Source organism: Rhinatrema bivittatum, chromosome 4 (genome assembly GCF_901001135.1).
Source record: "Rhinatrema bivittatum chromosome 4, aRhiBiv1.1, whole genome shotgun sequence".
Classification (NCBI taxonomy): Eukaryota; Metazoa; Chordata; class Amphibia; order Gymnophiona; family Rhinatrematidae; genus Rhinatrema; species Rhinatrema bivittatum.
The window spans coordinates 153,410,677-153,429,223 of record NC_042618.1 but is presented as its reverse complement, the minus strand read 5'-3'; the positions used below and the strand labels follow the sequence as shown (position 1 = coordinate 153,429,223).

Genomic DNA, 18,547 nt, shown 5'->3' with positions numbered 1-18,547 from the left:
TTCAGCAGCTGCCATTGGGGCCCGAAGGCAAACATGGTTGTGAGCTAATGGCCTAAGGGAAGATATGTATGATCGTCTTGTAGATGTTCCCTGTACAGGGGACAATTTATTCAGTGACAAGAGATTGTGGATCTTGAGGAGCATCAATTTACACTACTGTTTGGGAGCGACTGTTATTCCAGAGATGCTCCTTCCCTTTTCAATACCATTGAGTTCTTCCCACTCAGCAACAGCTTCTTGCTTGGGGGAGTCAGATGGAGAGGTGTCATCTTAAAACTCTGTAGTCGAGAGCCTAAACTGGGCAGCAGTTTTTGATCTGAAGCAGCTTCCCTGTCTCTGCCAGGACGGGGGTGGGGAGTCTCCAGTCCTTCCTGCTGAAGTGGCAACATATCATTGAAACGAAAATTATTCCTTACCTGCTAATTTTCGTTCCTGTAGTACCACGGATCAGTCCAGACAGTGGGATGTACCAAAGCTTCCCTACTTAGGGTGGACACGGATAGCCCTGCTCGAATGACCTGATTGCCAAAGGAGCCAAAAACCGGTGGCTGTAGATTCAAACAATAATGCCGAGCAAAGGTATGTAAAGACTTCCAGGTGGCTGCTTGGCATATCTCCTGAGGCGAAACGGATTGACTCTCTGCCCAGGAAGCCATGTGAGCTCGGAGGGAATGGGCCTTGATGCCCACTGGAGGCTGTCGACCGGCACCAATATATGCTGAGGCGATGGCCTCTTTCAGCCAACGAGGAATGGTGCATTTCGAAGCCTTGGCCCCCTTCTTTGGGCCATTCCAAAGTACAAAAAGATGATCCGACAAGCGAAAGTCATTTGTGGCCTCCAGATAGCAAATGAGGATGCACTTAACATCAAGTTGCATAGCTCACGGGAATCTTCAGTTGAGAAAGACGGGAGTTCCACCCTGGTTAAGGTGCAGTCGCTGCACCTTAACCAGGGTGGAACCAGACTGCTGGCGCTAACCTTTAAAAAGGAGATAGAGCAGCTTTTAAACTAGAACAAAGGGGAAAGCCGACAGTCGCTCAGCAGCGCATGGTTCGGAGAGAGGTATCTTTAAAGGATACTAATGATGCATTAGAATTAGGGCATCCCGACAGTGAGGTTCCAATAATTAGAAAAGTAGTCCAAGTGTCTGTAACTAAAAACTCACCTGAGCTAAAAAATTCTAACTTATCCCTATCAATTAAAAAGCAGAATGAAAATACAAACAAAAAACAAACTTTGAAATGTTTGTATGCTAATGCCAGAAGTCTAAGAAGTAAGATGGGAGAATTAGAATGTATAGCAGTAAATGATGGCATAGACTTAATTGGCATCTCAGAGACATGGTGGAAAGAGGATAACCAATGGGACAGTGCTATACCGGGGTACAAATTATATTGCAATGACAGAGAGGAGCACTCGGGAGGAGGTGTGGCGCTTTATGTCCGGGATGGCATAGAGACCAACAGGATAAACATCCCGCATGAGACTAAATACAAAATTGAATCTTTATGGGTAGAAATCCCTTGTGTGTCGGGGAAGACTATAGTGATAGGGGTATACTACCGTCCACCTGGTCAAGATGGTGAGACGGACAGTGAAATGCTAAGAGAAATTAGGGAAGCTAACCAAATTGGTAGTGCAGTAATAATGGGAGACTTCAATTACCCCAATATAGACTGGGTAAATGTATCATCGGGACACGCTAGGGAGATAACGTTCCTGGATGGAATAAATGATAGCTTTATGGAGCAATTGGTTCAGGAACCGACGAGAGAGAGGGAGCAATTTTAGATCTAATTCTCAGTGGAGCACAGGACTTGGTGAGAGAGGTAATGGTGGTGGGGCCGCTTGGCAATAGTGATCATAATATGATCAAATTTGATTTAATGACTGGAAAAGGAACAGTGTGCAAATCCAAGGCTCTCGTGCTAAACTTTCAAAAAGGAAACTTTGATAAAATGAGAAAAATTGTTAGAAAAAAACTGAAAGGAGCAGCTACAAAAGTAAAAAATGTCCAAGAGGCGTGGTCATTGTTAAAAAATACCAGTCTAGAAGCACAGTCCAGATGTATTTCACACATTAAGAAAGGTGGAAAGAAGGCAAAACGATTACCGGCATGGTTAAAAGGGGAGGTGAAAGAAGCTATTTTAGCCAAAAGATCTTCATTCAAAAATTGGAAGAAGGATCCAACAGAAGAAAATAGGATAAAGCATAAACATTGGCAAGTTAAATGTAAGACATTGATAAGACAGGCTAAGAGAGAATTTGAAAAGAAGTTGGCTGTAGAGGCAAAAACTCACAGTAAAAACTTTTAAAAATATATCCGAAGCAGAAAGCTTGTGAGGGAGTCAGTTGGACCGTTAGATGATTGAGGGATTAAAGGGGCACTTAGAGAAGATAAGGCCATCGCAGAAAGATTAAATGATTTCTTTGCTTCGGTGTTTACTGAAGAGGATGTTGGGGAGGTACCCGTAATGGAGAAGGTTTTCATAGGTAATGATTCAGATGGACTGAATCAAATCACGGTGAACCTAGAAGATGTGGTAGGCCTGATTGACAAACTGAAGGAGGAGGAGGCCCTGTTGGATCTTGCTGCTGTCCCATTCTGGCCAGGTAGGCATTGTGCATTAAATGCACAAAATCTGCCGAAAATGGAGGTAGTCCAGAAGAAGGCACCGAGGGGGGGGCAGGTCTCCTGCGGGTGGACAAGGGTCCAGGGGGTTGACCAAGGGGTCAGGATCGGCAGCAGCACTGAAGAACCAGCATCTGAATTGTCCCCTGGCTGCTCTGGAGCAGTCTGCTCAGAATCAAAGATGGCCACCATGCATCGAGGTGCGCCATCGCGAGCAAACCTGCTCGTCCTGTCGGCCGCGAGGAACCTTCCCCATCAGGGAGGCATCTCGCACAGTTCCCTTTGCGGCAGAGCCGGGAATCGGGCTCTCCGCACGCGCAGCACCTTGAGGATTGCGGCATGGGACTGTAAGCTGAGCCGCTGACGAATCGCTGGTGAGTGGCTGCGAGGAACAGGGAAAATCCCTCTTTGCAGCATTATTTCTTCTTCCCGACCTGCCTGAATTGCTATTTACACCACACAGAGGAATGTTGCATCTCTGTGGAGGCTGCCCCGAGGCAAAACGACTTCTCAGGGCAGCGGGTCGGCTCGGAGGAAAAGGGGGAGAGTTTGGACCACCAACTTGCACCCTGGGGCTTACAAATCTAACCTGCAAGTAAGAAAGGCACAAAAACTTACCCCCCACAAAGCAAATACAGCAATGGAGCCTGAAAAACAGTTCTTCCTGCAAGTTAAATTGCTGGACCCTAGACAAGGGTCTGATCTTTCCCTGTGTCTTTTTTTTTTTTTTTTTTTACTATCCTCTGTTAACCTTGATCCATCTTAAGATAGGAAGGAAGCTAAGAAATAGAGAAAAGAGCACTAAATTTAGCTTTTCAGAAGTCTTAGTGGGGAACTAGAGTTCAGCCACTCTCATCTGCTGGATTCAGAAGAATACTGAAGGATGACAGAGGGTGCACTAGCTTATATGGGAGCAGCCTTTGAAGTTTTCTCTGACCCCATCTGCTGGAAGGGGGACATAACCCACTGTCTGGACTGATCCAGTTATGTACAGGGAACTGTGGGTTATTTAAACTGTAGCGGATGGATACAATTTGTTCTTGCTTTCCTCCAACCCAGTGGATTTTGGCCTTAAACTCAAATCAGTCTCAATTGAAGTGGAGCTGCTCTTACAGAAGGCGATTGAGCCTGTTCCTTTCTAGGATTGTGGTCAGGGATTTTATTCCTGGTATTTCCTCATCCCCAAGAAAATGGGAAGATTAAGTCATATTCTTACAAAGACTAAACAAAACTGCTAGTTTGGGAAAAATTCAAGATGAACTCACTTCAGACAATCCTTCCTTTCATTCAACTAATGGAATGGATGTTCAGTCTGGATCTCAGATGTGTATGCTCATTCCCATTCACCCCACACCAGGAAGTTCTTTAAGTTTGTGATGAAGAATGTATGTTACTAGGGATCTTTGTGTTCATTTTTTAAATTTATCAATGTGTATTACAAAAACAAATTATACGTACTCAGAAAATGGTGAATCCTTTATTTCACGGATTTCTCTTTTTGTTCTCGTAATAAACACTGATAAATTTCTAAGAAAAATTAAATAAAAACTGAAAACAAAGGGGCCTATGTATTTCCAGTAGAAAATACTTCCCCTTGGCCTGTCTGCAGCACAGTGTTCACAAAATGCTTTATGGTCATAGTGGTACAGCTTCAGTGGAGAGTCTGAACATTCTCATACCTGGATAATTGACTAGGAGTTAATGTCCCTTGAAGGCCATTCAGCTCCAGTCTCGGATTTCTAATCAACCTTGCCAAGTTGAACCTGGTTACAGTGAAGAAAAATATAGTTTATAAGGGCCTAGATAAACTCCTCATCAGGAAAAGACATTCTGGTTAAAAGAGCATACTTCTGAGATACCTCTTTTAGCAGGACCAAACAGCAGCATGGTTCTATGTAGACACATGGCTGCAGCAGTGCATGTGGTTCCTATAACTTGATTACATACAGTGCCTTCAGAGCTAATGGAACTGAATTTGTCAACCTTTTACCCATCAAAATTTGGTTATCCCCCTTTGGTAGAGGAAACAGTTGAGCATGGGTCTTTCACTTTGGGCCTCACCTCAAGTGATTGTCTACAGACGCTATCACCAAGGGGTTAGGGGGATTACTCTAGAAATGCATGGTCACAAGGAGTGTGGTATTCAGCGGAGAGTCATCTAGTTAATTTATTAAACTTGATTGATCACCTTTCTTGTATTGAAATCAAACCAATATACATCAAAATCAATGAAACAATTAGTAAAATACAAGTTACAAAAATACAATACGTAATTTAACAAAATCATTTTAGGCAGCATTGATAGTAACCAGAAACAGAAGTAAGTTGCAAGTTAAGCAAAAGCAGGCAAATCAGTTCAGTGCAAATAGTTATGAAAAAAGAAATACCTTTAAAACCTAAGAGTAATCCTTTTCTAAGGATAAGGCAAGAAGTTCTTTCCAGCCTGAATTCAGGGAACAAGTTAATGTTAATAGCTCATGTTGCAAATAACGAAGAGTCCAACCTGGGTGGTATGGGCATAAAGATTTGAAAGATATGATGGGTACCCAAACAAAGTTACTATCTTTAATTGAAAACAGCAATGCAGATCTTGTAATAGTAGGATAATGTGATGAAACGTTTTTTGGTTTGTTTTTTTTACCAAAGGTTAATTTATTGGAAGTATTCTGCACCACCTTTAGTCTCCTGACAGGTTTTGAGGGAAAGTTCATGATACAAAGTGTTGCAGTTGTCAACTTACTGAGACTCTGAGCCATTCACTGTGCTGAGTGCTTTCTCTGATCTATCTGGAAAGAGAACCTTGATCCAGATAGATAATCTAGTGGCCATGTGTTTGTTTTTTAGTTAACTTAAACAAGTAAGGAAGCATGGGGTCCCACACCATCTGCCTGGAGTTCATCCAGATTTTGTCATGTGCAGTTCAGCACAATGCCCAACTTCAGGATGTCAGAACACACTAGCACACCACCTCAGAGTGCTACAATTGCACTAGTAGTCCTTGGATCAGAGAGTGGATGATTTACTTACTGAATGGGGATAGCCAGTAATTGACCTTTCTGATGTCTTCTGAGGTAAACGGGTCAAACAGATCTGTTCCGTGCAGGTTCAGATCAGTTTAGATTTTGTGTAAAACTGGAGTGTTGTCCTAAATTATACATGCCCTCTGATCCCTTTAATTTGCCAGGAAAATTCAGAAAGTCCTTTGGGATAAGACAAGGATGATCCTCCTTGCATCAGTCTGGTCAAGGCAAGAAGTCCAGTGATTGGTACAGTTTACATGCCCAATGGGGCATGGCAGGCTCTGTCATCTGAACAGGATCTCCCTAGCCTTCACAGCTTGGATGTTGAACTCACAATAATCTCCTCTTTGTTCTTTCTGAAGGAAGTAGAAGAGGTACTGATTTCTATTAGTAAGCCTTCAACTAGGAAGACCTCAAGTGGAAGAGGTTCTCAACTTGGACAACTGTCTGAATTCCTTCTCCTGTAGTCTGAGATTTTCTTCAGTATCTTTTTGTCCTTTCTATCAAGAATACTGTTACCTCAGTTGATTTTTGAATGATCATTCCTTCCTTGACCAGTATCAATTTGGATTTAGTAACAGTTTTAATACTGACATCTTCCCTTTATCCATGTTCTATACAGTCTTAAGAGGCTTTGATAGTTATCAAAGGTATATATTGATTCTTTAACACACTAAAGCATTTTATTGATACAGTTTTAGGAAATTGGGATTGGAGGTAAAGTACTGAGTTGGTTTACTTCTTATTTACAAAGACATAAGCAACAAGTTTAAAGAGAGTTCCAGTCTTCTAATTGGTATATTATAAATACTGATCTCCTTTAGGGTCTGCCCTTTCAGCTACCCTATTTAATGTGTACTTGATCCCCCTGTGTAGACTGTTAACAGATATAGGTGTGATTTATAGAGATTAGGTACATGAGAACCAATTTTTTGATGCCTATGGGTCTATCCTGGTCTGTCACGTTTAAGCAATTGTAGTATATCTGCAGTAAAAAAGATAGCTGATTCATAACTGTTTCTAAGCATCCAGTCAGAAAAATCCAGAACAAGTGGGTTATGCATTCCTACCAGCAGATGGAGTAAACTGATGTGACAGTATATATACCCCTGCAGTTATATCAGCCTGCCAGTATTCTCCGACTCCAGCAAATGACGGACGTGCATCTCCCCACTGGGGATTTCATTTTAAAATGAAGGAGAATTAAGGATAAAATTTGCCCCATTTCCCTGCAGTGATACCAAATGGTACCTCCCCCAGTTGAGAATTCCTGAGTTCATTTCCATGGTACTTCAGATGTGTGCCTTGGTCCATAGCCTGCTAGATCAAAGAAGTAATCAAGGTAGCCTACGTAGAGGCAGGGAAGCCTCCACCTCTACAAGTCAAGGCCCATTCTACAAGGGCCCAGGCAGTGTCCTGGGCGGAAACCAAGAAGCTGTCGCCTGCCAAGATCTATCTGGCAGCGACATGGTCCTCCATACATACCTTCTCCAGGTTCTACCGCCTGGATGTCCAGGCCCGGGAGGACACAACCTTTGCAAGGGCAGTACTAAGTGGCCCCGGGCAGACTCCCACCCTGTTCGGGAGTAGCTTTTGTACATCCCATTGGTCCTGAGTCCATCTGCTACACGCTAGGAAATGGAGAAATTACTTACCTGATAATTTCATTTTTTCCATCGATAAGCAGGGCATTTAGCCATGCATAGTGGGTGGTGTCATCCTTGATGTCACGGAGGTGGAGCTTTCTCTCTACGCTCAAAGAGCTTTGAAGTGCGCATGAGCACCACTTCCCTCGCTCCTCGAGCCTGCCTCAGTTTTCGTCCTCTGCGACTCTACATGGACGTTTTCCTTAGTGTAGACAGATGGACTCGGCATCCCGCCCACGGCTGCCCCAAAATCCAGAAACCTCTGGTGACAATCCCCGAGAACAAGACAAGCACGGGTAAGCCAGGTTTTACCCCTAGTTCAAGACACCCATAGTTGCCCGGGTGTCGGCGTTTTTCGGTTGAGTGCACTGGTGGTCTTCAATTTGGAAATCATTTTAACCAGTCCTAGTTAATCAAGTTAACCAAGTTAATCAAGTTATTAAAACACACATGGTAGTTTTAAAACTTACTCCCTGGAGGCAAGATGGCGACCTGACCGGGTGTGTGGATTAGAGCTGCTCCGTTCCTCGTTAAGTTTCTCCTGACAGTGCCGCCGAAGCGAAAAGAGAAGGTGAGGGTCTTCCCCTCAATTCCTACCCAATTGTCGGAGCAGTCTCTTATTATGACCTTCCTCGCCCAGGGAGCTGTACAAAGCGAGGTGGTGAATCCCTTTGTAAAAACGCCTGGAGGAGAGGTGATTTTGCCAGGGACCGAGGTTTCCCTCAGCCCCCCCAATACACGTACACCGGCAGCCAGAGGAATTGCAACCCCGGACGCACAGCAGACGGCGCAGACCAATAAGGTCACAGATGCAGGTTTGCTGGGAGAAGCGATGGCGAGTCTTGAGGAACCAGGAAGTGGAGAGGATCCAGCGCGGGGAGAAGAGTTAACCCACGCTGAACCTGCAGTTTCAACATCTATCCATGAATCGACACCCCCCCCCCCCCCCCCTGGCATCAGGTGCTCGACCTGAAGCACTGGTAAGGCCGGCGGTCATTACCCTTGAAACGTTATGGGAGTTGTCTGCGGGGTTAACCCTAGCAGTCCGGGACTGTAACACCAACTTGGACTCTTTTGCCCTGCAAGTGAATAATAAAATTTTAATTCAAGAAAATACTCTTGCTCAGCTTCAAACAACTGTTGGAAAGGTAGAAACGGACATATCACAATTAAAAATTTAATGTGGCTACAATACAAGATAGAGTTGCTCTCTCTAGAAGGCTTGAATTGTTGGAGAACTGGAACCGTCTTAATTTAAGATTAATCAACTTTCCAAGAATAATGGGGGAAATGCCAATTACAACGTTTAAGATACCTTTCTGAAGTTCTCTTATTACCTGAATCTCAGTTTCCTTTAATAAATAAGGCTTATTTCCTTCCAGTACAAAATCTATCAAATGAACAGGCGGCTCCCCCTATTGATTTGCAAAATCTGACTAATTTTCTCAAATCCTCTGCCATAGAGATTGACTTTTCCACACTTTTATTGTTATTGATAATAGAACAGGATATCAGTAGATTAATAATACTGTATTTCAAAAACTTAAAAACTCTGTTTCATGGCAGTAAGGTCCGAATGTTTCCGGATATTTCAAAAATAACCCAGGAAAGACGAAAGGGATTCCTCAATATGAGGCAAGAGGTAATATCTCTAGGAGCTACCTTCCTACTTCGATACCCCTGCAAGCGTATTATCAAGAAAGAAGCTGATACATTTATATTTTTTCCCCAGAGCAACTAAGGCTTTATTTGGTTTCCAATGCTCCCTAGGATATCCCGTAACTTCAGGCGAATTTAATGAGTAAACAGCGTCCTTTTTCAGGTTAAGCCATATAATAAATATGATTTTGTTTCCTACAGTGTCCTCGAAAGTTGCCTTCCAGTCTCTATTTAATAATGAGAATTGGTTAATACATTAGAAGTTAATTTTCTTAAATTGTTAAAGTGAAGTAACTTTGTTTCTTTACTGTATGTAACATGTTTCCTTTAGACTTTATGATACATTGTATTAGAAAAGGGATAAATAAAGAATTTAAAAAAAAAGCCACACATATATCCACAATTGCTTTTCGAGGAGAATACCGAAGAGCTAAGCTTCCTGCACGGGTATAGGTAGGCTGACATCAGCTTGAAATCTGACTCCGTCTCTTATTTGCTATCAGGAGTACACTATACCCATTGGTCCTGAGTCCATCTGTCTACACTAAGGAAAATGAAATTATCAGGTAAGTAATTTCTCCATTGGCAAGCAATTTCCATCTTTCTTATCCCATGCTATTAAGGTCATAAAATGCATTACTTCTATTAACAGTCCTGCCTGCAAGTTTCAAATTGCTTGAACTTAGAGCAAAATTAAACCATGTACCCTTATTCTTTTTTTTTTTTTTTTTTTTAAACTTGATCCATCCAAAGATAAAGGAATAAGCCAAGAAAGAGAGAAGAAATCAATAAATCTATCTTTCCAGAATTTTACTGGGGAACCTGAGGTTCTACCACCTTCATCTGCTGGAGTTAGAAAAATACTGAAGGGACGCAGAGGGTGCACCAGTTTATAAGACGGTGCCCTTCGAGTTTTTCTCTGACTCCATCTGCTGGAAGGGGGACACAACCCACTGTCTAGACTAATCCAGGTACGTACAGGGAACTACTTTATTAGATGATATTTGCAAGACTTTGCTGTAACATTCCATCCACATATTCACCAGTCATTGCTGCCTGGATTTGGACTAGCTTTCTTACAAGCCTGTTTGTGTACTAGTGCTCAGCTCCCTAGACTGCTAGGTTTTGTTTTTATTAGTTTCTTAAGGTTGTCTTTCTCATACCTTTGGATTATGTTTAAAAAATAATTTTGTTTCTGGCAGAGGAAAAAATAATTTTGATCTCTTGATTTGCTTGCTGAAGTCTTGTAGTTCCATCTATTTGAACACATTTCTTAGCCATATAGTCTGAGGAGTGTGATTTAATCTATGCTTAAGTGAAAATGCTTACCTATAATTGTCATTCTCTGATCACAGCATGAGCTATACTACCCACTCCCTTCCCACTTAGTGGTGGGTCTTAATTTGGTTTTAATATTCTTCAGCTAGTTTATATGATCAGCTGATTGGCAACAGGTGCAACAAGATCCCATGCGTTCTGAAAATTTTCCTCAAAAGCTCTGACTCCTCCAATTCAAGATACAGTGCAGGTTTTGTGACTCAATGCAGGTTTTGTGACTTATTTTGCTGTCAAAGTGAGAATTACAGATAGGTAATTTTGCTTTGTATATTGTGGAGGACTAAGATTTCACTAACATTTATTAAGCTGAGTCTAATATGCCATACCTTTGTATTTATTTATTTATTTAAATACTTTTCTATACCGAAGATCATGTACAAGTACATATCGGTTCGGTTTACAGTGAACCAACATTTGGAAATTACATCAAACAATATGAACTTAATTTAACAAAAGATTGTACAGCAAAACTATATGAACATAATTAACAAAATTGTATGCGAATAGAGTTATGTTTGTGAACCTGATATGTCTTATAGAATAATTTTTGCTTTTGATTATTTTATTGACTAGATTAAATCTTCAAGAACACAGAAAAATGTAATGGCAGCAATAAATGATTGCCCTGAATATTTTTTTGATGCTGGCTGTTTAAGGCTTATATACACGAGGAATGAGAAGGACACGTTGGTAAGGGATGTGCTGACCCACCATGTCATCGGGAGAGTTGCATCACCTTTCAAGAGGTTTGTTTAATGCATGTCACTTTTCTCTTCTCCTCCTGCCCACCTTGCTTTTTTCCTTCACTTTATAACTCTGTTCCCAGACAGAATGCCCAGCAACAAAGGATCTCTCCTGCTAATAGAGGGCTGGAAGGGAAGTTGTCCTTTTAAAAGTGATATTCTCCTTCACTTTTGAACCATCAGGAGTTGTTGCAGCAGTGGCAGTCACATTTCCACCCCCCCCCCCCCCCCCCCCCATACACACACACACTCACACTCACACACTCTTCTGGAGCTCAGGCATGACATTCAGGAATCCTGCCAGTCCTGTTGAATAGGGTCTTGAATTTAAGTCTCTTGCACCATGGTGCCTCAATCAAGTCAATCAGTTGGACTGAATTTCACATTTGAACATAATTATAAAATATATTTTTATATTTGAGCATTTTATATTCTGTTGTACATTTAAACAAACCTGTCTGCCACATATATATCCTTATATGAGCTGGATGAAATAAGGTTAATTGGTAATCAGAAAATTTCCAATACTTTCCTAATAGATTTGATATCCATAACAATGTTTTCAGGGTCTACTAGATTTTTATATAGATGAAAAATTTACAAGCCAGAAAAGATCTTTGACATACCTAGATCACTTTCTTGCTGTCGCATCTATAAATGCTTTTAATTCAAAATATTTATTACTGTGGCTGAATAAGCTGCAGATTTAATTAGTCTGGGTTAATTTCATAGTAAAATCAGATTGCCTCGCTTTCTGTATGTTTGTCAGGACAGAGTTTGTCATTACTTTCTTCTGTGGGAAGATTAAACTTGTGCAGATCTGAGGATTATTTTGAACACTTAAATTATATACCATGTTAATGGCTTCCTGTGAATCACTGAGGGAAATACTGACTAGTAAGGTGCTGCTTGTTTAAATGGAAACAAGGAAAATGTCAAAAGAAAAGGACTATTTTGTCTCCACCCAGACTTGCACTGTGGTTTTCTCTTTCGCTAACGTCCCTTGTGTCTGACCCATGCATGCTTGAATTCGACCACGGTTTGTTCCTATAACCTCTGTTGAAGGTCTGTTGCAGATGTTTGCCATCCTTAGAGTGAAAGTATTTTATCATTTCTTTTCATCTTCTCTTTCTTTAACTTTATTTGACACATTGTCCTTGACCATTTTTTTTTCTTTGGAAAGTACTACCCTTTACGAAAGCCTGCTAGATCTGAATGGCTGTATCTTATGTTAACTTCCCTTTTTCTAGCAAGTACATCTTTAGCTCTTTGAATAGCTGTGTGAATGGCTTATAGTTAGGGACCTTCATATTTTATTTATTTTTTTTATTCTATTTTACCTGGTATTTTATCAGGTTTTATCACAACAAAGACAAAAATATGAGAAATCAGTGAAGAAAAAATTAATCTCTTCCAGGTAAATATAATTTTTGTTTTTAACCCTGATAAATTCCAGGGAAACATACAATAAAAAATGAAAAAGATTGCCGCTTATAGTGGTGGTTCTTTTAATTGCCTTTACCTAGTCATTTTGTAGATGTGGTCTCCAAAACTGAACACAGTGTCAGAAAACAGAGAGCATCTTTTATACTTCATATAGATTTAAGAACATAAGAAATTACAATGCTGGGTCTGACCAAGGGTCCATTAAGCCCAGCATCCTGTTTCCAACAGAGGCCAAACCAGGCCACAAGAACCTGGCAAGTACTCAAACACCAAGAAGATCCCATGCTACTGATGCAATTAATAGCAGTGGCTATTCTCTAAGTAAACTTTATTAATAGCAGTTAATGGACTTCTCCTCCAAGAACTTATCCAAACCTTTTTTGAACCCAGCTACACTAACTGCACTAACCACATCCTCTGGGCAATAAATTCCAGATCTTAATTGTGCGTTGAGTGAAAAAGAATTTTCTCCGATTAGTCTTAAATGTGCTACTTGCTAACCTCATGGAATGCCCCCTAGTCCTTCTATTATCCGATAGGTATAAATAACTGATTCACATCTACTCATTCAAGACCTCTCATGACCTTAAAGACATCTATCATATCCCCCCATCAGCCGTCTCTTCTCCAAGCTGAACAGCCCTAACCTCTTCAGCCTTTCCTCATAGGGGAGCTGTTCCATCCCCTTTATCATTTTGGTTGCCCTTCTCTGTTATATCTTTTTTGAGATGTGGTGACCAGAATTGTACAAAGTATTGAAGGTGCGGTCTCACCATGGAGTGATTATAGAGGCATTATGACATTTTCTGTTTTATTAACCATTCCCTTCCTAATAATTCCTAACATTGTTTGCTTTTTTGACTACTGCAGCACACTGAGCTGATGATTTCAAAGTATTATCCACTATGATGCCTAAATCTTTTTTCCTGAGTGGTAGCTCCTAATATGGAACCTAACATAATTTAACTACTGCAAGGGTTATTTTTCCCTATATGCAACACCTTGCACTTGTCCACATTAAATTTCATCTACCATTTGGATGCTTAATCTTCCAGTCTTGCAAGGTCCTCCAGTAATGTATCACAATCCGCTTGTAATTTAACTACTCTGAATAATTTTGTATCATCTGCAAATTTGATAACCTCAGTCGTCTTATTCCTTTCCAGATCATTTATAAATATATTGAAAAATACTGGTCCAAGTACAGATCCTTGAGGCACTCCACTGTTTACCCATTTCCACTGAAAAAAATTGAACATTTAATCCTACTCTCTGTTTCCTGTCTTTTAACCAGTTTGTAATCCACGAAAGGACATCAACTCCTATCCCATTACTTTTTAGTTTTCTTAGAAGCCTCTCATGAGGGACTTTGTCAAACGCCTTCTGAAAATCCAAATACACTACATCTACTGGTTCACCTTTATCCACATGTTTATTAACCCCTTCAAAAAAATGAAGCAGATTTGTTAGGCAAGACTTCCCTTGGGTAAATCCATGTTGACTGTTCCATTAAACCATGTCTTTCTATATGCTCTACAATTTTGATCTTTAGAATAGTTTCCGCTATTTTTCCCGGCACTGAAGTCAGGTTCACTGGTCTATAGATCGCCCCTGGAGCCCTTTTTAAATATTGGGGTTACATTGGCCACCCTCCCGTTTTCAGGTATAATGGATGATTTTAATGATAGGTTACAAATTTTAACTAATAGATCAGAAATTTCATTTTTTAGTTTCTTCAGTTCCCTAGGATGCATACCATCCAGTCCAGGTGATTTGCTACTCTTTAGTAGGCCAGATTGACAAACTACATCTTCCAGGTTCACAGTGATTTGGTTCAGTTCGTCTGACTCATCACCCTTGAAAACCATCTCCGGAACTGGTATATCCCTAGCATCCTCATTAGTAAACACGGAAGCAAAGAATTAATTTAGTGTTTCTGCAATGGCCTTATCTTCCCTAAGAGCCGCTTTAACCCCTCTGTCATCTAACGCAGTGGTCCCCAACCCTGTCCTGGGGGCCCACCAGCCAGTCGGGTTTTCAGGATATCCACAATGAATATGCATGAGAGAGAATTTTGCATGTCATAGGCAGTGCACGGGTTTCTTGCTTCGTATATATTTATATATTTTTAAAAGTTTTTATGAGTTTTTGCCTCTAAAGCCAACTTCATTTCATATTCTCTCTTTGCCTGTCTTATCAGTGTTTTACACTTAACTTGACAATGCTTATGCTTTGTTCTATTCAGATGGATCCTTCTTCCAATTTTTGAAGGATTTTTTTTTTTCCTAAAATAGCCTCTTTCCTAGCGTGTAGCAGATGGACTCAGGACCAATGGGTATAGTGTACTCCTGATAGCAGTTGGAGACGGATCAGACTTCAATCTGACTTCAGCCCTAGTACATATACCCCTGCAGGAAGTGCAGCTCTTCAGTATTTTTCGTCTCCATAGCAGTTAGGGACTACCTGCACGCTCTCACAGCGTTAGAGTAAATTCAACGGAGAAAACCCAAAATAAGAAGAAATCTTACCTCTACAGATGAGCCCCGCTCTCCTGCAGTGACACCCTTGGGTCCCTCCCCCAGTTCAGATTCCCGAGGTGACTTCCATGGTCCCTCGGAGGTAAGCCTCGGTCCGGCAGCGGACTCTCGGCAGGGACTTAGCCCCCGATTGTGGGTGCAGCTGAGAGGCAGCGGGTACAACCTAGAGCACGGCAGTGAAGGTATTTGCCCTCTCCCCCACAGCCGGAGACCGCCCAGAACAAAACCGGGAAGCGCTGAAGACAAGGTAAGGTAGAAGTCTTCTTTAAAGGCTCCGGTCTCCGAAGCTCGAGGAGTCGCATAGGTCGCCGGCCGGGACCAGTGCCACCGGGTTGATTCGTCCTAGCAGGGCTAGGCCCCGGTTAGATCCAAGGGTCCTCCCACGTGGAGAATTTCCGAGGTAGTCGCCATATTGCCCGCGTGGTCGCCATCGCCATTTTGGCCCTGTTCGCCACCCTGTCCGCCGTCTCAATCCGTGTGCACAAAGACGAGCCATGCACACAAATTTACCTGTGCGCACAACCTTGCACGCATAAGTACCAGGCGCACAGGATACGCGCATATCACGTGCTTACTGGGCCGAGCGCATAACTGCAACTTGCGCGCACATCCTGAGTGCACATAAACCACGCGCATATCTTCGCACCGGAGCGCATAACAGATTTTACGTGCCTATATGCATGGCACCACCGGGAAAAGAGCTCAAGGCTCAGGGCCTTTACCCAGCATGCCACATCAGGGCCGCACAAAACGAAGAGGCCAACGCCCTGTGTATCCAGTGCGAGGAGGCCCTGGGGAATCCAGCCCAGGGCCAGCACCAGTTGGGACTGGGGTCTAGCTACTCAACCAATACCCCGGACCTAGCGAACCACAGCGGAACCCCCCCCCCCTCAATCAGGAAACCCCCCCCCCCCCAGGGATGCAGCGCCTCTTAGCTTGGACCCAGCATCTATCTCCTGGGTGGAATTCTTCAAAGGCCTGCATACCTTCGTTCACATGCAGTCGGAGCCCCCGGCAACACGGCCACAGCCTACACCAGAGGACCTTTACGCCCCGGGCCCCTCTAGACTCAGAGATGTGAATCCACCGCCCAGAAGCCCCACTTACGGGGACATGGACAACTCGGAGGAGGAATCAGAGCCCCTGGAGGAGGGGGAACTCCCTCCGGGGACAGAGCCTCACCGGACCATGAGGTGCTTCTTCACCAAGGATGAGCTTCCAGACCTGGACACCCACAGTCTGAAGGAGCTGGCTATCCCGGGCACAAGTGCCTCGGGGGAACCTAAGATGAATCTACTGTTAGAGGGACTCTGTCAGACCTCCCGCCATTTCCCCCTCTTACAAGCCGTCAACAGCTATTCGACCTGGAATGGGTTGCACCAGAGTCTACATTCAAAGGGGGATGGGCTCTGGCAGCCATGTACCCTCTGGATGCGGCTGCCAAAGACCTTGGCATGCCCAAAAGTGGATACCATTGTCTGCGCAGTCTCAAAGCGCACTACCATCCCAGTGGAGGGAGGTGCAGCACTCAAAGATGCTCAAGACAGACATCTGGAATCCATCCTCAAACAGTCATTTGACGTCGCTGCTATGTCTCTACAGATAGCGGCCTGCTGTGCCGCGGTGACACATGCCTGCCTATTTCAGACCAGGAGCAACACTCCTGGGGAAGCCATGGAACCAGCGGTATCATTCCTTGCGGACGCTGCTTCCAATCTGGTGCGCACCGCAGCTAGAGGAGTGTCATCAGCCGTGGCAGCCAGGAGGCAAATCTGGCTCCAAAGCTGGTCGGCCGACGCATCTTCCAAAACAAGACTCACAAGGATTCCCTTCAAGGGATCCCTCCTTTTCGGTAGCGAACTAGAGAAACTCGCCAACAAATGGGGCGAGTTCCTGCTGCCGCGGCTACTGGAGGACAGGAATAAGAGAAACCAGTGACCTTTCCCCCGATCTTCCAGGGGCAGAAGTTCACAGTGCTTCAACCAATACAGAAACACTTATCAAGCGCCTCGTCCTACAGGCAGGAACCCAGTCCTTTCGGAACAAGCACAACAAAAGGGGAACCAGCTCGGGACCAGGCCCCAGCCGCTCCTCACAATGAGAATCAGCTGACCCATCCAAAGGAAGAAGCCATAGGGGGCAGACTTGCCCTATTCTACCAAAGATGGGTCGAGATAACTTCAGACAAGTGGCTCCTAACCATCATTTGAAAGGGGTACTATCTGGATTTCCTCTGGACAAGTTCGTGGAATCCCCCTGCCACGACCCCTCCAAGAGGGCGGCAGTGGCAGCTACACTGACCAGATTACTAGCCCTAGAGGCCATAACCCCAGTGCCTCTACAACAAATAAATACTGGGCATTATTCCATTTATTTTATCGTCCCCAAGAAAGAGGGAACGTTCAGACCCATCCTGGACCTCAAGTCTGTCAACCGTCACCTGAAGATCCCCACTTCCGCATGGAAACCCTACGCTCTGTAATAAGGGTGATTCAACCGGGAGAGTTTCTCACATCCCTGGATCTGTCGGAAGCCTACCTACACATCCCGATCCATCAAGAACATCCGCGCTTTCTGTGCTTCAAAATCCTGGACTGGCACTATCAGTTCTGGGCACTACCCTTCGGGTTAGCCACAGCACCCCGGACGTTCACCAAGATCATAGTGGTGGTGGCGACAACGCTGAGGAAGGAAGGAATCCTTATTTTATTTATTTATTTGCTTTTATATACCGACATTCGATCGAGATATCACATCGGTTTACATATAACTGAACAAATAAGGCAAGATCTGCTTATTTTTCATTGTAACATGGTAACTTGTATAAAAGAAAAGAGAAACGTTTCTATTATAACATTGCAACTTGGGAAGATAAGTTATAGATTTCGATCTACATAGAGTTTTGGAGTGGTTAACTTGTGTGGAGACTTTGGTGGAAAGCTTATAAAATGTGGCTGGGGGGGGGAGTGGGGATGGGAAAGAGCAATTAAATGTGAGGGGGCTGAAGGTGAGTTTTGGTTAGGTGACAGCGGTTAGGGTTTCATTTTCGAGGCAGTGATGACTCCGGGGGGGTCTAAGTATCTGGCAGGAAGGCTTTTCTGAAGATCCAGGTTTTGAGTTGTTTTTTGAATACTTGAGTGGAAGTTTAATTTCTGAGTAGGGGCGGGAGGGAGTTCCAAAGTGTGGGGCCCGCCACAGATATGGGTCGTTTGCGGGTGGAGGTGAGGTGTGCTGTTTTGGAGTTGGGAATGGTGAGGAGGCCAGAGTCTGAGGATCTGAGATCTCTTTGTGTAGAGTATGGGAGTATGGCAGTGTTTAAACAGTTCATCTCGTCGTTGTTTGGTTTTTTGTGGATGAGGGTGAGGGTTTTGTATTGAATTCTTTGGCTGATGGGAAGCCAGTGAAGTTTTTTTAGTGTGGGTATGATGTGATTGCATTTTTTTTATATTTGTGATGGACCTGGTGGCGGCATTTTGTAGTACCTGAAGAGGTCTGATGGTGGTTTCGGGGAGGCCAAGGAGTATA

General features: G+C 43.3%; 1 protein-coding gene across 2 annotated transcripts in view; it reads left to right on the top strand.

The window, feature by feature from the left end:
• Positions 1 to 18,547, top strand: part of G2E3 (G2/M-phase specific E3 ubiquitin protein ligase) — a 195,990-nt gene that overhangs the window by 165,137 nt on the left and 12,306 nt on the right. For both annotated transcript variants that reach the window (XM_029599007.1, XM_029599006.1), the window contains one exon: positions 10,870 to 11,042. In XM_029599007.1, the coding sequence (XP_029454867.1) occupies positions 10,870 to 11,042 (173 nt within the window). The remainder of the gene's footprint in view (positions 1 to 10,869; positions 11,043 to 18,547) is intronic.